Source organism: Leiobunum rupestre, chromosome 5 (genome assembly GCF_980474605.1).
Source record: "Leiobunum rupestre chromosome 5, qqLeiRupe1.1.hap1, whole genome shotgun sequence".
NCBI classification, from domain to species: Eukaryota; Metazoa; Arthropoda; class Arachnida; order Opiliones; family Sclerosomatidae; genus Leiobunum; species Leiobunum rupestre.
The window spans coordinates 15,390,331-15,411,555 of record NC_143388.1 but is presented as its reverse complement, the minus strand read 5'-3'; the positions used below and the strand labels follow the sequence as shown (position 1 = coordinate 15,411,555).

General features: G+C 38.9%; 2 protein-coding genes and 1 long non-coding RNA gene across 5 annotated transcripts; 2 read left to right on the top strand and 1 right to left on the bottom strand.

Annotated features, from left to right (window-relative positions):
• The first annotated feature begins 8,562 nt into the window (after window positions 1-8,562).
• On the top strand, window positions 8,563-9,707 carry LOC149943628 (uncharacterized). Its single transcript, XR_016481076.1, has 2 exons — window positions 8,563-8,630; window positions 9,535-9,707. It is a non-coding gene; the product is annotated as an uncharacterized LOC149943628 (long non-coding RNA).
• An 843-nt stretch (window positions 9,708-10,550) lies between these two features.
• Window positions 10,551-16,227, top strand: LOC149943627 (transient-receptor-potential-like protein). Its single transcript, XM_090174410.1, has 13 exons — window positions 10,551-10,772; window positions 10,846-11,190; window positions 11,895-12,071; window positions 12,143-12,377; window positions 13,031-13,183; window positions 13,270-13,409; window positions 13,472-13,587; window positions 13,662-13,919; window positions 13,986-14,181; window positions 14,246-14,404; window positions 14,465-14,497; window positions 14,564-14,750; window positions 14,816-16,227. The coding sequence occupies exons 1-13, from the start codon at window positions 10,611-10,613 to the stop codon at window positions 16,111-16,113; spliced, it is 3,459 nt and encodes a 1,152-aa protein (XP_090030536.1). The 5' UTR covers window positions 10,551-10,610; the 3' UTR covers window positions 16,114-16,227.
• Window positions 16,228-16,240: 13 nt separating this feature from the next.
• LOC149943626 (protein phosphatase methylesterase 1) lies at window positions 16,241-19,359 on the bottom strand. Of its 3 annotated transcripts, none has more exons than XM_090174413.1 (12): window positions 19,191-19,359; window positions 18,960-19,059; window positions 18,799-18,891; window positions 18,629-18,738; window positions 18,320-18,568; window positions 17,923-18,253; window positions 17,798-17,858; window positions 17,659-17,724; window positions 17,376-17,420; window positions 17,247-17,311; window positions 17,123-17,190; window positions 16,241-16,377 (listed from the first exon to the last, which is right to left on the bottom strand). In XM_090174413.1, exons 1-12 carry the CDS (start codon window positions 19,259-19,261, stop codon window positions 16,374-16,376), a joined length of 1,263 nt encoding a protein of 420 aa, XP_090030539.1. In that variant the 5' UTR covers window positions 19,262-19,359; the 3' UTR covers window positions 16,241-16,373. The 3 variants fall into 3 exon arrangements, with proteins under 3 accessions (XP_090030539.1, XP_090030538.1, XP_090030537.1); XM_090174412.1 differs by having other exon boundaries at window positions 16,247-16,377; window positions 17,110-17,190; XM_090174411.1 differs by lacking the exon at window positions 16,241-16,377 and adding an exon at window positions 16,649-16,854.
• Between the last annotated feature and the right edge of the window lie 1,866 nt (window positions 19,360-21,225).

Below are 21,225 nucleotides of genomic sequence, written 5' to 3'. Positions count from 1 at the left end.
CGATACAATATAGATTGTATACGTTCTGCATTATCCCTTTAAATTCTGAACAATGTATTCCAGCCAGGCATTTTCAAACTATTTAAAAAAGTTAAACTCAAATATTTATTTTGGAGACGAAAACGCTTTTAAAATTTTGAGCAGTGCCTTATTAACCCATGGCAGGGCCCATAGGCTTCGAGCTTTTTTGGGCCCCTCAATCCCTCAAGTTTCGCTTCTCTATAAGGGCAGCGACTCCAATGGTAAGGCGGCGACAGATGAATCTTAAGACCAAGACCTCCGTCGAGAGTGAGAGTTGAAGAGGAGAAATCCAGTCTAGTCGGATATCCATTTTCCTCTGTTAAAAGTGGTTCCCTGGAGGAAAAACAGCACTGAAGACATGATGTTTGAAGAAGCGGCGAAGGGTATTCCCAGTGTGGTAAAACGTCCATCATGAATTTCTGTTCAGAACAAAGTTGTAGTTTCGTTGCAGCCAGTGACTCTAACACGTAAGTGACGGATTTCAAAAAACGCTAGGGCTACGGAGCCGATAATACGTTTATGGGCTTCTAAGTTTTCTTTGAGTTGGCTTACCACAAAAATATCTAGAAAATGCTTTACCCGTCAGATGTACCCGCGGAATTTTCTTCGTGTTACTTTCCAAACCAGTGCAGCAGAAGCAAAAGCACCCTACTACACTGGTGGTCTTTCATCAGAACGCCCTACGCTAGCGTCCACAAACCCGGACAGGTGACAAATCCAGCATGGGTGTAATGCCCAAATATTAATTTTTGGAATATATTACTCTTTCGTTAAGTTTTCTTAGAGTTTGAATGCTGGCCGTTCTTTCTGACGATTGTTATATTATCAATTGGCCTACGCGAAGGTGCCCCCAGGCACTGTAGCAAAGTCGTCCCTAAATTGGTTTAGAAGGCTAGTGCGCATAGTCTCTATTTCCCGACCCCGTCTTTGTCCTTAGTCCGATAGGCTCAACCCTCTCTCTCACCCTTTTACTTTTGGTGCTTTGTTATAAGCCGCCCGTTTCCAATTATTAGTCCCATAAAGTTCCTTATCTTCTTTATTCATTTTGAGAATTGCCATAAAACCAGTAATGTGTAAAATAAAGCATCGAGGCTTTCATGTTAGAAAGTATTTTTGTTATATTGCTTTTAGTTATCGAATGTGTCAAAGTTAAAAATGTTATTTATGGTCTCTGACCTTGGATCTTGCGCGTGGGGTGCGGGACTTAACAACTTCCAGTGAAAGTGTCCCCTTGGTCATTAAAACTTAGAACATCCCACCTCGGTCTATTGGGCGATTTAAATATGGACGCCAATAGGTTATTGGTTCCAAGTGCCGCTATTATCCGACCCGGATGAAAGAGGTCACGTGCCCCTGTGGTTAAAACCAGAAGACAGTGGTTTTTGGGCCATCTTCTCTCAGTGAGACTGAGCTTTCAGCTCGGGTGGTCAAAGCAAAGAAGAAGTCTCCGGTTCTTTCTTTAACGGTTCCTCCGTTACCAATACTCCGTATGTGCGGTTCGCGATAACGTGATAGCACGAACATCACCCCAGGATGACAACTTCGTTGGGCTTTGCTTAATCACTTAAGTATCATTTTAATATCTTAACATTTAAAGGCGATTCGTCGCTACTTCTACACTAACCACCAAATATCATATGGTGAACAGTGCGTGAAGAATTTTATTCAACTGGTACTAAGGTACCGAAAACTTTCAATGGCCTTCGGGCGTAGAACATTGTTAATATAAATAAAGTAATCGACCCTTCTGGTCAACTTTCAATGGCCTTCGGGCGTAGAACATTGTCATGTAAATAAAGTAATTGACCCTTCTGGTCATCTTTCTAAGAAAAGGATTACTTACCTTTTCAATAAGCCTCTGGCATTAAACCTCTGGTTTATATTTGAAATAGACCTCCGGTCTCACTTTTAATTTAGTGTTTGATAATTTTATTAGGGCTTTGCACCATTTCTTGTGTTGTATAAAATTACAGTTATATTCTTGAAATCAATATTAAACTAATCCACATGTGGCAATTCTCAATGAGTAAATAATTCATTAGCTTAGAATTTAAGCCGAAACACATCCCTAAACATTAATGAGCCAATTATCAGTATATATCTTGCTAACCTCAATATATAGTGACAGTTACGCGAGTGTCCGGGACAAAAATAATTTGTTAATGGGATCTGTGCAAATTCATATTAGTTATCCTCCTCTTATTTCAACGCATAAACCCTGCCACATGGGTAGTAGTACCCTACTACTGATGGTCACACCTTCGATGCAAGCCACTCCTCCCAACAGAAGGCGCAGCAATGGGGCGACCAGCTTCCCCTTCGCGCACAACTGTGGGATAGAGAGTGGGTGCTAAAGCAACTCCAGCCGACGACCTACCTACGTAGGTAGAGAGCCATACCCTTCAGAAAGAGCTCCAAAAGGGGAACGATGGGCACAGAGCGGTCCACATAACCCGGCACAGCTGGCACCGGATTTCCCGGTGTGCCCCAAAAGGTCGGGAAACAGGACCACTGCGCCTCATACGGAGACCCGCCGCCCCACAGCAGGCTACCCAATCCTCCGAGGTGACCAGTTTTCCTGGACCCACTCCGTTAGCCTGAGACGAAACCCAGTTTCCAGCCCATACCTGACCGAAGTCGGAGGTGGAGATTGGACCATTTGATCAGAGCTAAAATCTCCAAGTGCACCACTGCCCTTATGGGTTACAAGAGCCGGACCCCAACTGCCCGGTAAAGCCACCAGTTATTGCACACTCCAGCACTTTAAGGGCCCTCTACGCCACTTTTGTTGCTCTTAAGAATGAACTCCAATGTGACCAGTAGAAAGTGATCAAAGATCGGCTCTTACAGATGAACCCATTGCAAATACGCAACCATAAAGGAAAGTGGCTTAGCCGTTACCGACCATTTGCTTGGTCGGAGTAAGGACGCAGTTATTCGGTCAAAGAGATCAAGAAGTTAAAATGTATCACACGTATCAAACTATATACGTAATCACTTGGAATGTCTAAGGATTCAATGCCACCGTGCTGCGAAAGCGGCTCAAGAAATATCCGGGGCTTAAACTAAATCGGATATAAGACGTTAAGCGATTTTTCAAATCCAATGACTAGCTGCCGTCGCTAAGAAAGAAAATGAAGGACACTCACTCAGAAAATTGTCTTACCAGAAAATTAATTTGAGAAACCCTGATTAGTTCTCACACTGAAGATCTTGGATAATTTGTCATGTTTTTCGGGAAACTAAACTAGTTTCGCGTATTTAGATGGTTAAAAGAGCACAAATGTTACGCAAGCTTATATTCGGGACAAGGTTTAAGCTCTTCGATTCAAATTACCGGCACAATTAAGTACTGCGACGAAGCCCAAATTTTCCCGATGGACTCCTGCCCATAGAAAAGCTTGGATTTCCATTCGCGAATGTACGAAATCGGGGTGTTAGGATTTTTGGCGGTGGCATAATTGGATGGAAGACCTTAGTTGGCTTATGAGTAAAATAGGTGTTTCCATAAAATAAAACACAAAATTAAATATATAAAATATTTTTCTCTACGTCACGAGTTTCCGTTTGTTAGTACATAATTGACACGCGCGTTTATCTTCAAGTTCCAAAATATTTATCGACTTCAGCGCGTGCTCTCTATCTTCAATAACTATTAGGGATGCAACGGTTCCACATTTTTGGACTATCTCAGTTCCGGATCCGGTTCCGGTTCCTAAATTTTTGCTTTTTCGGTTTCGGTTACGGTTCCGGTTCTTAAAATTTTAATTTAACGGTTCCGGTTTCGGTTCCGGTTCTCAAAATTTAGAACCGATCGGTTCCGGTTCCTAAACGGTTCCTAAACGGTTCCAGTGTGTTTAGTATTAATTAAAGTTAAATACACAAGCAATTCAAATGAAGTCAAAGAGAAATAAAACCCACCACATTTATTTATTTAGAATATAAAATTTGTTTTTGATAAATTATATTATAAAAATAGTAGCTTTCTTAGTGACGTAGCGATGGGTTGGGGGTCCTCCCGCGAAACTGTTTTTAGGGTCCCTTATATTCATTATGGCCGAGTCGCGATTATCGCCATCTAGAGTTAGATTTAACACGTACTTGCATGTTAAATATATAAAACGCTTAAAAATGGCTTTAAGCCCTAAGTGAAAAGATTAAGATAAATCACGGTAATCAGCGTCTGGAGCATTAAAAACAAAGGTTCTGGTAGAACTTGGAAGTCCGACTATAATAAAAAATTATTGCTACTATGCTCTCGTAGGGAACTCATGTAAGAGCGTTATTTGTTTATTCAATAAAGTAGGGTAAAAATGAAATCTTCTGTTTGAAAATTCCCACGGTGTCATCGTTCAAAGATGGACGGGGGGGGATATTATTTGTGCTTTATATGCTTTTAAATTGATAATTGAGCTTTTGAAGATTTCAACTGACCAAAAAGTTGAAGGGGCAACAACATTAGTTGCCCCTCCTAGCAAAATACTAGGGAGGGGCATTGCCTCCCTGGTTCCTACGCCCCTGCCTCATTTCAGTGAAAAATATAAAGACTTGATTTCTATGACTCGTTTTCATTTCAGTTGATTATATCGTTTTAAATGGAGTCCATATTATTTCGTTCAATAAGCATTGTCATTTGTAAAATGAATGCAAATGCATAATTTAAAATTTTCTAGACAAAAACTATACCAGGCCAGCCATTATATTATGCGAACGAATTAGCCTTACCTTAAAAACTTTAAATTCAGAAACACAACTTAGTTATTAATTTACAAGGTTAAACGGTCTGCTATAAAACACGTGTCTCGATACTTTTCAAACTTCAGTATGTCACTTTCATTATGTACGTTATTTAGTTATTTATGCGACGGTTATTGTGGTTGTATTTATAGTTTTGGACGTGCCTGTTGAAACATAAAGAAATATTTCAAGCAAGTAAAACATTAACTTGAGCTGACAGGAGGAAAAACTAGACGAGGCCTAGCGCGGCTGGACTGTACACAGTCCCATAGGAAATTTGGGGGACCATCGATGGCAGACCCCCCCCCCCCCGCACTGCGGAGTCTGCCGGGGCGTTATTTACGCCACTGGCTTTTCTGCTGTTTCACCTCTAAGTCGGTTGCGAGGGTTATCAAAAATTATGCTTGCCCATTGCCCCACTAAATAATTGCTCGGAAGGCACACTAGTAGCAGTAGACGACAATTATTCTTTTGGCCTTTGCTACAGTTGTGAAATTGTGTCGAGTTTTTCGACTGAAGAAAATAAAACTAAAACTATCGCGGATTTCCGGATGATGCCAGTTTTGAAAGAAAACATTTGGAGGACGAGAGCCCATTATCAATTGGGAATACGTAAGGGTGTGTCAGTTGACAGTTACGTAGAAACCCACATAGAGTTATCTGATATAGGATAAAGATGAGCTTATATGAAAAACTAATAGTAAATTAGGAAGTTTAATTACTATATTTCAACATGCGCTAAATGTTGGTAAATAAAGTTATAGAACCGTTTAAAACAATGAAAATCTCGGTTCCGGTTCCGGTTTCGGTTATCAATTTTTTTACAAATATCGGTTCCGGTTCCGGATACGGTTATCAAATTTTTATATTATCGGTTCCGGTTTCGGTTCCGGTTCCAAGAATTTACTCGGTTCTTCTCGGTTCCGGTTATCCGTTGCATCCCTAATAACTATAGTGATGTAGAACACGTGACCTCCTATATTTTATAGTAACACCTATCCATTCCGTGAGTGAACAAATGTGCAGTTAATGTAACGCCCTTGAACGCGTCTACAGTTCCGGAGGTTTTCCCAGAAAACTGTTACCGTCAATGCTATATTTGACACTGGTCCAAAACGGTAAACTCTGCATGTCTCCGGATAAAAGTATTTATATCATCAGGGAAGGTGGAAATATCTATGTCCTAGTGACCAGGGTTATGTAAAGATCTCAAACCGCGGTTTGAGATCCAGAACAAAGAGCAGGCCAAAAAGCGAACCACCCTGCCAAAAGCCACTTGGAAAAGAAATTTTATGGTTGATAGTGTTGGTTGTTTACTCGAATTCGAATGAGCACTTGAAAGAGTAAAACGTGATCGACTCAATCGAAATAATTTCGAAAAACAACGTTGTCAGACAATGGCATTATGGCCCGACCGACCCAGACAAGAAAGCGTTGTGGCTAAATACATATTGTTATTGGAAGTAGAATGCAATCACTATTTCTCATTTTTATGTACTTAGTTCATAGTCTTTCCGTTACGTTATAGAGAACACACATAACTGAAAGGTAAAAATCCTTAAATGAATATTCTTGGTTGTAATAAATGTGAAATTGGGTCAGTACATGTGAAATCCACTACCTGACTGTTACTCTATCAAATTACTCTATAATAAAAAAAAACCTAAACACCGCGAAAAAAATTTCTGGTGTCCTTTAAAACGATATTCAAGGTATTCCTAATTCACATTACCATGCAAAGTCATTGTATAACTATAAAAGTTTTGAGTGGAACGATTAGTTTCGGACGTATTACGTCTTAAGTGTGGTTTTCTTTGCATTAATCATTTAGTGTAAACTTTGCTTTTGATATGAACCTTTTCGGAGATGATGTAATTTCCGATTTTTCGGCGTAATGTCTTCTAATCCAAAGAGGTTTTTGTACAGGTAAATTGCAATAAAATGACCAATTTTAGAGATCAAGCACCTAAATATTGGGAATTTCGTTATTTAAGGCCTACTTTCAAATTTAGAAAACCACGTAATAATCGGTGGGATTGTGGCTTTCACTAACTAACAGCAGCTGTTTCGCGGATATTACGACGATGCCCAAAAAATACAGAAAAAAATTTGATTTTTGGATTAATGGTGTCGAACTAATAAGTGGCTTGGCTTAAATTTACGCGACTAACATATCGTGGGAACTCGAAAAGAAATAGAATAGAAACTTACTGAGGTTAAAGGTTAAATGTTCGCGCGCGTGGCTTGAAGGGTTTGCCACCTCCCTCCTACGCAATTTAACCCGGCCACCGGTAATTGGCTTCACAAATCACTAGTTGACTTAGGCCTGTATGGTTCCTTCATTATTATTAGAATTGATTAAAGAAAACATGTAATCGTGGATGGAGAGGCCGATGTAATATGTTGAACTGATTTAAGGCGGAAAGATGATCGGAGCACCACTGGATTCTTTGGATGGACTGCTTATAAGAGAACTAAACGCCTCAGAAAGATCGTTCACGTTTGCATATAAGTTATTTATGTACGCTGCCAATAGGATTTCGGCAACAGTTAAAATGTCCCGTTATTATCCGGTGTAGTTGAATGTAAAATATAAGCGAGCGAGGGCGAGTAATAAATAACACATGGTTATTATGAGCATATATCAGTGCTTCTCACTGTTCTTGCTATATCTAGCTACGCTTCGGGGGCCCTACCATTTGGCAAGATCCACCTCCCCTAGGCTTAAATCTACTCAGTCTATTGGTTAATCTGCCACTGATTCCAACGGCCAACGTCAGCTTAATCAGTTCGTTATTTTCGGTTATCTGAAGACAATCAGTTAGTAAGATCAAGTTCATCTGTTGTTCTCTTTAACCAAGTATCTGAAGTGAAATTGTATTTTATTCACTAGCCAATCATTATTAACCGATCTAAACTACCCTGCTCTGATTCATCCCCCCCCCTTCAGACCAAAATCCTGTCATTTCACCAGATTCAGTTAGGGGAAATAGCTATCCGACTTGTACGTTTAGAAAAATATAATGGAAATTAAATGAAAATAAACACGGTAAATTAAATTTGGAAAGGAATTTATTCGGACGATGTCTAAAATCGATAACTGTCAGGCATCTGAAATCTGCACAACTTCTATCTGTCGGTTTACTAAGAATTCAGATTAGTTCCGGGCTTAAACTAACTGGTTACATTTTGGCCGATATCAACTGATCTGATAATATCTGAGCGCAAACGCGGATAATTAATTTGATCTAGGGCAATTATCAACTTTGATCAGATAACGCAACTGTTATCTAAAATAAAATAGAATAAAGTATAAAATTCGATAAGATTAAACGACATGTCAAGGACAAGTAATAGAAAAAACAGTAAAGAAGATTAACATTTTCAAAACCCTAGGGACCTCTACAAGAAAATTGATTTTGTGTCAGCTACCCTATAAATTCAAAATCTATAGTAAAAATATTCCTGATTAAGTGGAGACGCCTTAAAGAAGCCGTACAATTGGTATTGAGAAGAACAATAAGTACGTAGTGCCTGAGAATTGGAATCATTTTACACTTACCGGTGTACGAAATACTAAACCAATTATGAGAACATAGAGTTAAGCTCCACTCGTTGAACAAAAACATCTTGACTTCAGCAAAGCTTTTTTACTGGTTTTAGAAACGCCTAAAAAACGTTACGGAAGCCTACACGTCCACGTTCAAGTTTGGCTTAGCTTATCTAATAAAGCGCGTGTTTCCTAGTCAAGCGTCACGCTGGGATTATTTGCGAAACACACTATCTTTAGCTTTGATATCGAAAATTTGATTGCTCTCTTCATTCAATTAATTAGTTCTATCGCCGGTCGGACATGGAACACGGACACCGTGGTAAGTTGAACTTGCTTACGCCACTATTGTGTTAACTGTTTCCCGTTCAAATTTTTTGTCGAAAATATTTTTAAAGGGAGTCAAATATTGTAAAATTCGATGATCCATTATAAATATTGAAGTTCATACTCCCTTTAAGTTGTACTAAAGCATAAATGTATTATACAAACATAAATTTCAATATTGAATCCCTGAAAAGATATATTTAAGATGTTTATTTCCCTTTATTCATTCATAAAATATGTATTTTTTTTATAATTTCCTATTTTAGGTAAATCTTTAAGTGATTTATGTAAACCCTTTACCTCCCAAAACGTTAAACAATCGCTTGAGACCATAGTTTTCTCAAATTTGTTGGTCAAAACTGAATTAAACTAGGTTCTAAAGTCTAGCGTAACCGTGCCTTAGGTTTGTCTCTAGGGCCTCAACACTGAAACGAACGAATATCAGTCGCATCATTTAAGACACTTATAGCGTTTCTCATTTGGCTGCTCTAGAGCGCTTTAGACCGTCCCGATGTTCCATTTACTTTCTCGGATCTGCTCCGATCAACTTTCGCGTGTTCCAGTTAGTGCTCTCGAGCGCTTTGGATCGTCCTGATCAACTAACCACAATCTATTTGCCTGTTCGGATCTGCTCCGATCAACTTTCGCGTGTTCCATTTATTGCTCTCGAGCGCTTTTGGATCGTCCTGATCAACTTACCACAATCCATTTGCCTGTTCGGATCTGCTCCGATCAACTTTCACGTGTTCCATTTATTGTTCATGACCGTATATTGTAGTCTTATAAATAAAGCCTACGAAAAGTTCGCCGACTTAAAAAACATTTCGCCATTTGAGTTGGTGCTAATAAACTTTAATAAAATCTGATTTTGCGATGTCTTAAAAACTTTTCCTTGCCAGGTGCTCGAAAAAAGTCCGTAGGACTATTGTCTACCAATTTAAAACTGCAAATAAATGAGAGCCAGGAAACGGAGGAAGCGTACCAACACCCGTCAGCCAGGAAGCTGTCATCGGTGGAAAAACGCTATTTGCTGGGAGCGGAACATGGCGACGTGGCCACGGTTACAAAGTAAATAAAACCAAATCGGAATTTCAATTCAAACCATAAGCATTCATCTACGACGTAGAAATGAAACGTGTACTTTCACCGGCTCGAAGCAGTTTTCGATGTACGCCAAACCACGCGAGGAAGTTTATTACTCAGCATAAAATATACAGTCTAAGGATATTTACTATATGACGTATTGTCCCGATGGTTTTTTCTTAAAAATTGCATACCGAAAATTAGCGGGAGCCTGCTAAGGTACATGTTTCAAGCGAATAACATTAGCAGAAAAGACCAAACATGGGCGCCACCATGGCCACCATTGCTCCTCACTATATCCGCCATCTCGCTCATCTAGCAGTGATTGTAGTTGGTGATTTTGGAAAATTCCTCCTACTTTTCTACAATCACCCGATAGCAGCTTCTGCTTAAGTGTTTTCTCCCTTTAAAGTAAGAAGGGATCAGACGGTTTATTTCGAGATTTTAAATATTCATTTTTCAGTCAATTTTCGTAAAACAAACCATTGTATGGAAATAACGATGTCCCGATGTGGTGTTAATATTCCATTTAGAGATTTACGATATTTTGATAAATATTCTATTACGGTAGGTCACCTTAGCTATGTTCAAGAAATCGACCATCTAGTTGCTGACTGCTGAACTAGAAATTACCAATGTATATGGTACTTTTGTTACTGCACCATTTATATTACCCACTTCATTGTTGGTGGTCATGGGTTGTACAAAATGGCGGAGCCCATATTTTGGCCCGAAATTAACAATAAGTCTATCGGAAGATGTATACTTCTAAGTGTTATTCTAACTAAAATCTCAATGAAACGTTTGCAGAATCTTAGAAAAAGCCAAAATAGCCCCCGATTTCAACTTGGACATAAACTGTAGCGACCCTTTGGGTAGAACGGTGGTTCGTATGGCCATCGACAACGAGAATTTGCAAATGCTGGAAACGCTCTTGCTGTTGGGTGTCAACCCGAAAGACGGACTTCTGCACGCGATCGAAGCCCAGTACGTCGAAGCCGTCGAAATGCTGATCGAGTACGAGGAACGTCACCATCGAGAGGGAAAGCCATACGTACGATTTATTTCAAAGGCTTAAGAAATTGTTTTAACACCCAAGATGTCTATTTACGTATTGTGAATTGCAGAGTTGGGAAGAGATGGATGTAGGTTTGGCTTCGTTCACGCCGGAAATAACTCCATTGATCTTGGCGGCTCACAAAGACAACTACGAAATTGTCAAGCTTCTTCTCGATCGAGGAGCGTCCATACCGTTGGTTCACGACGTCAAATGCGGCTGCCGGGAATGCAAGATGGCGACGAAAAACGATTGCCTCAAACATTCTCGATCCCGAATTAGTTCTTATAAAGCCCTTGCCTCACCCGCTCTCATCTGCCTGTCGAGTATGGACCCCATTCTAACAGCCTTCGAACTCAGCCACGAACTACGAAGACTCAGCGGGACGGAGAACGAATTCAAACAAGAATATTTGGTACGACCATAAGTAACATAATAAATATAAGCAACACACTTACTATTCTACCAACGCTATGATTTGTTTTGCCAAAAAACTGACAACTATCGGCGAGTTGCCACTAGTCTTTGGAAATGCTAGTTCACCCGCCTTTTTGCCAAATCAGTCAAAGCTTTTTGAAAATTAAATCGCTTTAAACAGTGAAATTAACATTTACTTTAGATAAATCGCGATAGATGTTTTAGTGGGGTGGCGTAGTGGTTAGCACTTTCGCCTCGCCGAAAGAGGAGCCGAATTCGATCCAGCTTGTGGCACTGGGTGAAAACTGGGAACCACTCCTTCCGCGTTGAGTTTGCAAGTTCTCCCCTCACTGGTTAAAGGGGGTACATTCGGTTTCCCCTTTCCATAAAAACTTGTAGAGGTTATTGGTAATAGTAAGTGTAGGGAGCTGTTGGTATGAAGGGCTTGCCACCATCCTCCTACGCAACTTAACCCGGCCACCTGAATTAAAGGCAATAAAAGTCGCTAGATGACTGATTATTATTATTATACATGATTTTTTTAATACGACACCTAAACGTATTTCCGTATTCGAAATTATTTACGCCTCAGACTATCATTAACCGTAACCGTTCAGTGTCAAACTTATGAAATTATGTCACTTATGGTAGGAATAATTAGTCTTTAAAATCCGATATACACTATTGCCATTTTTTTTTCAGGGTTTGCAAAAACAATGCCAAAAGTTCGCGACCGATTTAATAGACCAAGTTCGAAATTCTGAGGAATTAGAAACTGTGCTGACTTACGATGGTAGACCCACAAAACTCAAAGACATCAAAGCTTCCCAAATGCCTTTAGCAAGAATAGAAATGGCGATTAAATACAAGCAAAAATCTGTAAATGTTATTAACTACATCGACTTCGGTGTACCGCTCTAAACTTAACTTCAACTTGATTTATTTTCAAGTTCATAGCTCACGCCAACGTACAGCAATTACTTTTAAGTATTTGGTACGAAGGCATGGCGGATTTCAGAAGAAAGAGTAGCGTGAAGCAACTCCAAGAAATCCTGAAAATAGGGGTACTGTTTCCTTTGTACTCCTGTCTGTACCTGATTTGTCCCACCGGTTCGTATGGGAAACGAATGAGAAAACCATTCTTTAAATTCATCATTCACTCCTTCAGTTATCTCTTCTTTTTACGTGAGTTTGCGGTAGCTTGTAGCAAATATAATTACAGTCGTCATTTGACTATATTTAACTATCTTAGTAGCCCGGCGGGTGCAGGCTAAGCTAGTTGAGTATATCGTGAGCAAATTGTATTCTTCCTTTGCGAGCCAATTGTACTTGTGCCCGAGGTACCCAGCTAATTTCTAGTCACTGATAATTGACCGCGACTTGTGGGCTTAGCTCGCTGATTAGCTTCTTAGATTACGAGATAGCTTGCTGCTGACTACCTAACTTAAAGGGAATATAACCTCTGGTATTTTTGTTGCCCTCCAACGGTTTCGCCGTTTGTCGCTCCCTCCTATGGCTTTAGAGGTTTCAGCGCTACTTAGTGGTTGACTGGCGATGTAATCCCAATAATTGAGGGGGTCTTCCATACAGATCGCGCTGGAGGTTGTATTCCCTTTAAGAACGAGCTTGTTTATTGGCTGCTTAGCTTAAGAACGACCTCGTTGAAATTTCCGCTTAGCTTAAAAGCACTTTGATTGGCTACAGGCTTAAGAGAGAGTTCGTTGATTAGCTGTGGCTTATGAGCGAGCTCACTGATTGGCTGCCTAGCGAGATAGAAATGCGAGACGACGAACGAGGGCGACGATGTGGTTTTAATTATATAATTTATCATCGCTTAGTGCTGTTGATTTTGGCCTCTCAACGGTTCGAATCTGTCCTGGTAGAATTTTTGGGAAGCGACGCTATGAAAGAGAATATGAAGGAAACATTAAGGAAACAGAGAGGGCAAATACCGACCGTTACCGAATTTTGTATTCTCATTTACGTCATTGGTAAAAGCATATTCCCTTTTCTCCAAATTTCACCGTTAATAGTTAATTAATAATTATCTCTTAAATATTTGAAACATCTTTTGTAGCTCACGTATTCGAAGAGGTAAAGGAGGTTTGGCGAATAGGAGTTACGGAATATTTCGAAAATATGTGGAACATAATAGACAATATAAGAAACACCTTGTATATAGTGACTATAGGTCTGAGGACATACGCCTTCATACAAGTACGTTTGGACCTGGTAAAATTATCTTCTAAATTTTAAACTGTATAATATTTCCACTTAAGGAACGAACGGAATCGTATCGCATACCAGAGTCCGTTTATATTCCAAGAGAATCCTGGGACACCTTCGATCCAAACTTACTGGCGGACGGTTGTTTCGCTGCCGGAAATATCTTTGCGTAGGAGCTATTATATAACATTACTATCGTTCCTACTACTAGATACTAATTATCTAAAAGATTTATATTTATAGAGCGTTGAAACTAATTCACATGTTCTCCATCAACCAATATTTGGGGCCATTGCAAGTGTCCTTAGGTAGAATGGTAATCGACATCATTAAGTTCTTCTTCATCTACACTCTGGTACTTTTCGCTTTCGCTTGCGGTATGAACCAGTTGATGTGGTACTACGCCGATCTAGAGCGACAGAAGTGCCACTCCCTTCCGAATGGTGAGGCCGACTGGGAAAGACACAGAGATAGCTGCCTAGCTTGGAGAAGATTCTCCAAGTAAGTGGACAATCTTATCGAAGAAAATCACGTTACTAAAACATATTACCACCGTTGTATGTATAGCCTGTTCGAATCGTCTCAAACTCTCTTCTGGGCGAGTTTCGGTTTGATAGACATTGGCAATTTCGATCTCACTGGTATAAAGGATTATACTCGTTTCTGGGGTTTACTCATGTTCGGTAGTTACTCCGTCATCAATGTCGTAGTACTGTTAAATCTTCTTATTGCCATGATGAGCAATTCCTACCATATCATATCCGTGAGTTCCAAGTAAATGTGATAAAAATATTTGTGTTTTTCTAAAAACTTTTAGTTTGTTCTAGATGAGGTCCGATGTGGAATGGAAATTTGCTCGTACTAAACTCTTCCTAAACTATTTCGAAGAAAGCGGAACTTTACCACCTCCTTTCAACTGCCTTCCTAACATGAAACATCTTATGAAATTCTGCTCACCAAGCACAACGAAGACACATCAATCTGAGGTAATTAACATACGAAAATTTTATTTTTAGAATTATTAAATACGACAGTTCTTATTTCAGAAAGAAGAGAAAATAGTTGAAACTAAATATCAGGTTGGTTACCTCACAATAGACAAGTGGTCGGTCAATTTCTAAATCGGAGATATTAACTTAAAACAGATTGTAATGAGAAATTTGGTTTGGCGATACATAACGGCTAAACACCACCTATTGGAAAATCGTTCTGTCACTGAAGACGACGTTAACGAAATTAGACAAGACATTAATACTTTCAGATACCAAATGCTCGACGTTTTCCAGGACAACGGCTATAACACGGGAAATATTAGACCCGACCGAATGCAAAGTAAATAAGACTTCACATTCATATTATTAATATACGTTTCTAATGATTTTGTTAATATTGAATAGCCTCGGTTAAAAAGATTAAGGAACGTGAACGCCGTCTACTTAAGGACTTCAGTATAAGTTTGGTGGATGATCCTATTAAGAAGGAACCGAACAAGGATGAAGCACTACGTCGCAAGTTCCAAGAATTGACAAACGCCACTGGATCTAAGACTGTCGTCACCAGAAGTTCGGTTAAATGGCGGGAACTGATCTTCAGTGGAGGATCGCCCATTGGGAAAACCAAGAATAAGCATGCCTTAGCTACAACAGACAGTTTAAAGAAAACTTTAGATCGAGAAATTAGTCTACAACTGGAAAACCAACTGCGTCGAAGATCCAAATCATATGAATCGCTGCCCATTGGTCAATGGAAGAAAGATAGCTCCACCGTAAAGAAGATTCATAGTTCTACAGTGCCTGGTACACCAGAAGAAACAAAACCACTAACATTGAAAACTTATAAACCGAATCAGACTGACTCGCAGTTACTAAAAAATGATTTGGACACGGCACAAAGAAAACCAAGAAATTTCAAAACAGATACGAACGTTAAACCGCCAATTGAGGCGCAACTTCATGTCCAGGAAAGTGAAATCTCACTTGAATCAGGAACGAAAGAATCTGAACTAGAAGTGGAACGTAAAGTAATGTGTAATTTGGATGAAGTAAATGAACTACCACTACATAATACAGTGGTTAACAAAACGCAATTAACACTCGATGAACAATACTGTCAAGTTTTAAAGGTTAAAGGTACTAATAAGGAGGAATCCCACAAAAGTAACACTTCAGACGAAAAGAGTACCAAAGAAATTGGCATGATATACAGTGAACCTGAATCAACAGTCGCCATCAACAATCAACCTGCTAAAATTTTAGAAGGGCAACCTCAGACAAATTTTGAAATGAAAGATACACAACCTTTGATGCTAAAAGAATCCGAAAATAGCCAACCTTCGTCATCTGACAACAAAGACAATATGTCAATAATGATACCAAAGCTTGAAATGGGCTACGACAATTTAGCTTTTGAAATTGGAGACGACAACCCTACTCCTCAAATGAGTCAAAATGAAGTGAATAAGGATTCCGAATCTAAGGATATTACCATCGATTTCCCACCCTCTCCTTCTAAGGATACACTCTCAGTGTCAAAGATCGTCCATCAACCCGAGATTGAAAGAACTAGTTTGTCTGTATCACCCAGACACCATCAACCGTCGAGATCTTCGACGAATAGCGATAGCTCCATTCAGAGTTTCAACTTCAACGATCACATTGCTCTGCTTTCTGGACGACGTTCACCCAAATGGTTCTAAAATTTGGGATAAGATTTTGACGTACATCTTGTACCAAACCAACTTGGTATGATTCCATATCTCCTGATATGATAGAGCTACGTTGCAGATCACAAAACACTGCTATTTTGGATTGGAAAACAATAGCATTTATTAGCTACAACAAGAGGTTCCATCAATTAATATTGGTTTTTTACAAACATTACGTTCTCGTTTTTCATTTCACTGCTGGCAGGGTTTGGGCGATCGGCCGTTGCCGAAAATAAATAAACCATCATGCACTATCTTTAAATAAAAATGTGTGGTATTAAAAGTACTGCGTATCAAAACAGAAGATTAGCAACAAAAAAGACCTTGTCCTTCCAAAAAATATTCTATATAAAAATACGTTCCACTTTTTCTGTTATTATCATTATCCTTTATAGTTTAAAACTCATTTTACAAAATTTCAGTTGTAAATAAGCCTTGATCAGTCAATACGTTTATCTTTCAAAACTTTACGAAAATATCATTAGCGAAGTAACAATCTTATTCCTTTCAGGTATTTAAAATATAAAGCGGGATAGCAATTACGATTTGCTAGAGGCTTAGAGAGCTACATCAAATCTTATTTGTTTGTCATTTGTAGGAGCAATGGTATGTTTTTACACTGTACATTTTGGTTAATAAAGGACCATCGCCTTAGGAGAAAAAATCACATGATTTGGGTAAAATACTTATATCTTTTTCTTAAATATTTAACTTCAACATCCAGGAAAGGTTCTGTAAAAATTTTCAGGTTCTTTTGAATACTTTAAAAAAACGTTTCACTGTTTTAATATTAGTATTAAAATGTTAGCCTACAAGGTCGGGATTATAGTGTTCTTAACCGACTTATTAAGGGTATTTTGTACAGGTGTTTAGACGTGTACTGGCGTCTTATCTTCAATATTGAGGGGTATACAGCGAAAAGATACCGTTTCCGTTATTATCCTCCATTCTTTTTAGTTTTTATTTCTTTTTTGGCCTAATTTTTACCTAAAATTCGTACCTGTTGAAATCAGACATGGGATTGGCAAATTTATGGCGAACCAAGAAAGTTGATATAGCTTCAGCAACCTTAAAATATTAAAATATTACTATATTTTCATTGGTTTTTTTAGGATGTAATATACCTTATCAGGGGCATCTTCATGTACAGCATGACCACATTGGGGCAAAACCTGCATTTGAAACTTGCCTACGAAAGAGTTTAAAATTTTTATTAGATATTGAATTTTTATGATAAGAAAATAGTTTATTACCTTGCATTTGTCCTATGGTAAGCTCTCGGTCAAGCCGATCAACGCCTAACAATTATTTTTAAACATAATATTCAATATATAAAATAGAACACCATAAGTGCTTGAAATGGACCGGAACGCTATTCCGTTTCGTAAAAGTTTTTCCTCATATCGTTCTGGTTCGTAAAGATTATTTTTTAATGCACAGCTCCCGATTTTCAGAATTATTGAATGCTTTGAAAGGAAACACGTTATGGTTCGTGAATAAGTCCATTTCGAGCACCGTACAACATAAATATATTACCAGCTAGTAAGAGTAACTTTGGTTCATTTGTGGAAAGAAACAAACTTGAAAGACCCTCGAACCATCCTAGAGATTGAATAAACTTCAATATTTTGATAGTATGGACCATTTTTCATAAATATTTCCGAAATAAACTGACCAGACCAAAATTTTTCAGTACTGGATAAGTCAATTCTCCAAGTATATTTTGTGTTTGATTCCTGTCATATAACACAAATTAACGATTATTAACACAATATGTCTAAATACGGATTTTTGACTTACAGATGGTAGCGTAGGAGCTTTGAATAGTGCGGAACCAGAGTCAACACTCAGAGAACGGTCACGTCTAGCAGTTATTCGATCATCTGCACTAGCGTTTGAGCCACTATAGAAGCACAAATCATCCTTTGTACGATTTCGCTTTTCATCATCCTCTAACTCCTCCTCTTCAGGGATGCTATCTGCCCTTGGAGGCAATGAATACGCATTATTCCCTTCAAAACTTGAGCCCTGCGCAATAGCAGTTGCTGGCAGGTCTGTGACGCAACTTTTGAGCTGACCAGGCATAGATACCCTGGCTGATTCTACATTTCTCACTTGCCCACTTCGAATGCTGAAGTTGAAAATGACAAACAATACTTAGTTCTTCATAAAATTAAGTTTTAAATTAAGTACATACCACCATTCAATTGCCTTATCCAAGCTTTGGAATGACTTGGGGCGACTGCCTAAAAAGCTCTGCATACTTTGAAGAGCATCCATCGCTGTCCCCTCAACCACATCAATTACAATTAAGCCAATGCAGCTTGGTAATAAGCTTCTGTAGATTGTGTGCACAGCTATGGCACCGCCCATACTATGGCCAATTACCACAACTGGAGGCGGGTCTTTATCAGGGTACATGGCTGCCAAAATTGACCCAACATCCCTGTTAATACAGAAAAATGAGACTCTAAACCATTCCTGATGATTAAAAATAGTTATTTACAAGGACATTGTCTCTGCAGATAGATCTTCATTATCCGTTGTTACTGTCTCACCGTGACCTCTTAAATCAAGAGCAGCTACCTGACATTCTACCATATTCATGATACTCGTCTATGAAAGCCAAAGAGTTTTTAGTAGCAGATTTATTTATTGACACAACAACAAACTTACAGTAAATAAAGCCCATGTTAAGCCACAGTAACCACCACCATGAAGCAATATCAAAAGTGGACCTGTACTTCCAGCAGTGTAAACCCTAAATGTCTGCACTGGGTTGTTAAATTGAAATAACATTGCTCTATTTAATTTCAGTAATTGTATGGAAAGGATACATTCCCTTCTGATACAGAGATATCTTTAGCAGCTTCAAAATATTTGTCCCACGTTAAAGGTGTAAAATCCCTTTGCCGACCAAATCCTTTTCTTCCACCCCTAATAGTAAAAAAAATTATCAAAATCAGAACGACAAAAAGTCACAAAATTGTTGTTGACAACCATTAAGCCTTTGTATATGTAAAAGTGAAAGCTTTGAGCCTTTGAATGATTAATTTATATTAACTTACTCTCCTATACCAGCCCTTGGTACCATAGGCGGTAACCTATTTTTAATTAATTTCTTCTGCAAAACTGACATTTTTCAATTGTAAAAAAACAATAAAAATTATACTAATAAAAAAACTGAAATGCTACACTGAGGGACCCATGAAGCCATTTTGGGGAGCCGGTACAGTGGCAAAGACTAAGAAGCTTTTCTCCTCCAAGCTTTAGTGTTTTCTATCCTCCTTGGTGTTATCAAAGATAATTTAAACTCGTACCCCAGATTCGAATACTGAGAGCTTTCCCATTGACGGTTTTGTTACGAAGCGTTTACCCTTTTCCGGCACTTGACCTCAGAAAAATCAGGCTCCATCGGTTGCGGTAAGGCGTAAACCACGGAGCGAATTTTTCTGAGTTCCAGCAGGAAGTGGGTAAACGCTATCGGCAACGCTCGAGAGAGTGATTTCGAATCTAGGGTAGGAGTTTAAATTATCTTTGGTGTTATGTACCCGAGAATGCGTTTCGCGCCATCTCTATGTTATAAATAAAATTATCAGGTTTTTTTCTCCGCGAAATCTCGTTTTGAACGTAACTTAACGAGAATTCTGCAGGGCCACGATTGGATAAGGCGACTGTGAAACACTTTTAAATTTTCAAACTAGATGGCAGAAATGCCGTTTTGCGTACGTAAAACGGAAAATGAACTAGCTAGTTTAAACAAATCTTCTAGTGTATCATGTTAAACCGAGCATGAGCAATGGATGCTGGATAACATCCATAATGCACTCAATATTAAATAAATAATTGTTTATTAAGTGGAATTCAAATATTAACTCAATTTTCAAAGTTTTTAGGCCTAAAAAAATGACAATAAAATCACGAATGACCGTGCTCATTACCATTTGCATGTTCGGCCCCTTTTGTTGAGTGAGGAAATGAAAGACCCATTAAATCGGCGTTTATTCAAATTTCGGTCACTAAACTAGATTTTCCGCGTTAAAGATCCCACTCACTCTCTGCCTTAGCTGCCCAGTTGGAGGACGAATTTGCTGAAGTGTAGAAAATGAAAATTAATGAGTTTTACATCCGAGTGGCGGGGAGCGGGTTGGCGGGGGGAGAGGGAAATGGCGATACGTGTATTTAAATAGTGGAGCTTACGACTTTTGAATGACATGGTTAGTAGTGCCATTAATCATTCCGAAGCTGTCAGGCCTACAAATTACGTTCCTTTGGTTTGTCTCGGGGCTGACAGTAGGCCAGTAATCCTCCCACGCCCATAAACTAGGACGCATTGCTGAAGAGGGTGCTTAGATGCAGAGAAAACCATCTCTCTCTCTCGACGCGTATTCGAATATTATACTGTCGATCTTTGGAAACTTGGCCGGGCTGGTGGAAGGGGGTAAGGAGGCGCCTGATACGCGAATCAAGATTGGGCGAACGGCGTTTTAAAAATCGACGAAAACTGTTAGTGTCTAACGCTTTTCATTTTCGCATCAACGAGGAGGACAGCCACGACAAAGATAAAAGCCTTTCTCTCTGTCTCTCTTCTCTGGCAGAAAAAAAAACTATTGATAAAACGAATTTAAATATAAGTTTGCTTTGTTTGAATCGAAGTAAATAAATAATTTCACTCGAATGATACCGGTATAGCGTCAATTACATATTAACAGAAATGTATGCTGCTAATGTTATTCTCTTTGGAAGATAACATAGTGCGGCAGGAAATTCATCATAAAACGGGTTTCTAAAACTATTACATCGGTAAAATTATTTACTAATTAGTGTATATTCCTATGCAGTATAATTATAACATTTTATGAGGTTAGGAAATACACGCTTTTGAGCCGTATTCGACCTAACTCTCCAAGAATTAGGCTTAGAAGGGCCAGATATCTTAATCGAGATGAAATATCACGCCCTCGGTAGCCCGCTGTGAATTTTTGGAAATCGGGGGCCCACAAGTTGGTCATCTGCCCATTTTAGTTCTTTTAGGCGATGTTCGACTTTACCTACTTTTTTAAAACATGACCGACTTGGTTGAAAATTATATTTTTTGTTAGT

Excerpts from the sequence above, each read along its gene's own strand:
- LOC149943627 (XM_090174410.1), top strand. The coding sequence starts at position 10,611 with ATGGCCATCGACAACGAGAATTTGCAAATGCTGGAAACGCTCTTGCTG. Across the intron at positions 13,920-13,985 it reads GCTTGGAGAAGATTCTCCAA|CCTGTTCGAATCGTCTCAAA; the intron begins GTAAGTGGACAA and ends TTGTATGTATAG. Across the intron at positions 14,405-14,464 it reads CGAAGACACATCAATCTGAG|AAAGAAGAGAAAATAGTTGA; the intron begins GTAATTAACATA and ends TTCTTATTTCAG.
- LOC149943626 (XM_090174411.1), bottom strand. The coding sequence starts at position 19,261 with ATGTCAGTTTTGCAGAAGAAATTAATTAAAAATAGGTTACCGCCTATG. Across the intron at positions 18,892-18,959 it reads TCTCTGTATCAGAAGGGAAT|ACATTTAGGGTTTACACTGC; the intron begins GTATCCTTTCCA and ends AACCCAGTGCAG. Across the intron at positions 17,859-17,922 it reads AAGCTCCTACGCTACCATCT|GAATCAAACACAAAATATAC; the intron begins GTAAGTCAAAAA and ends GTTATATGACAG.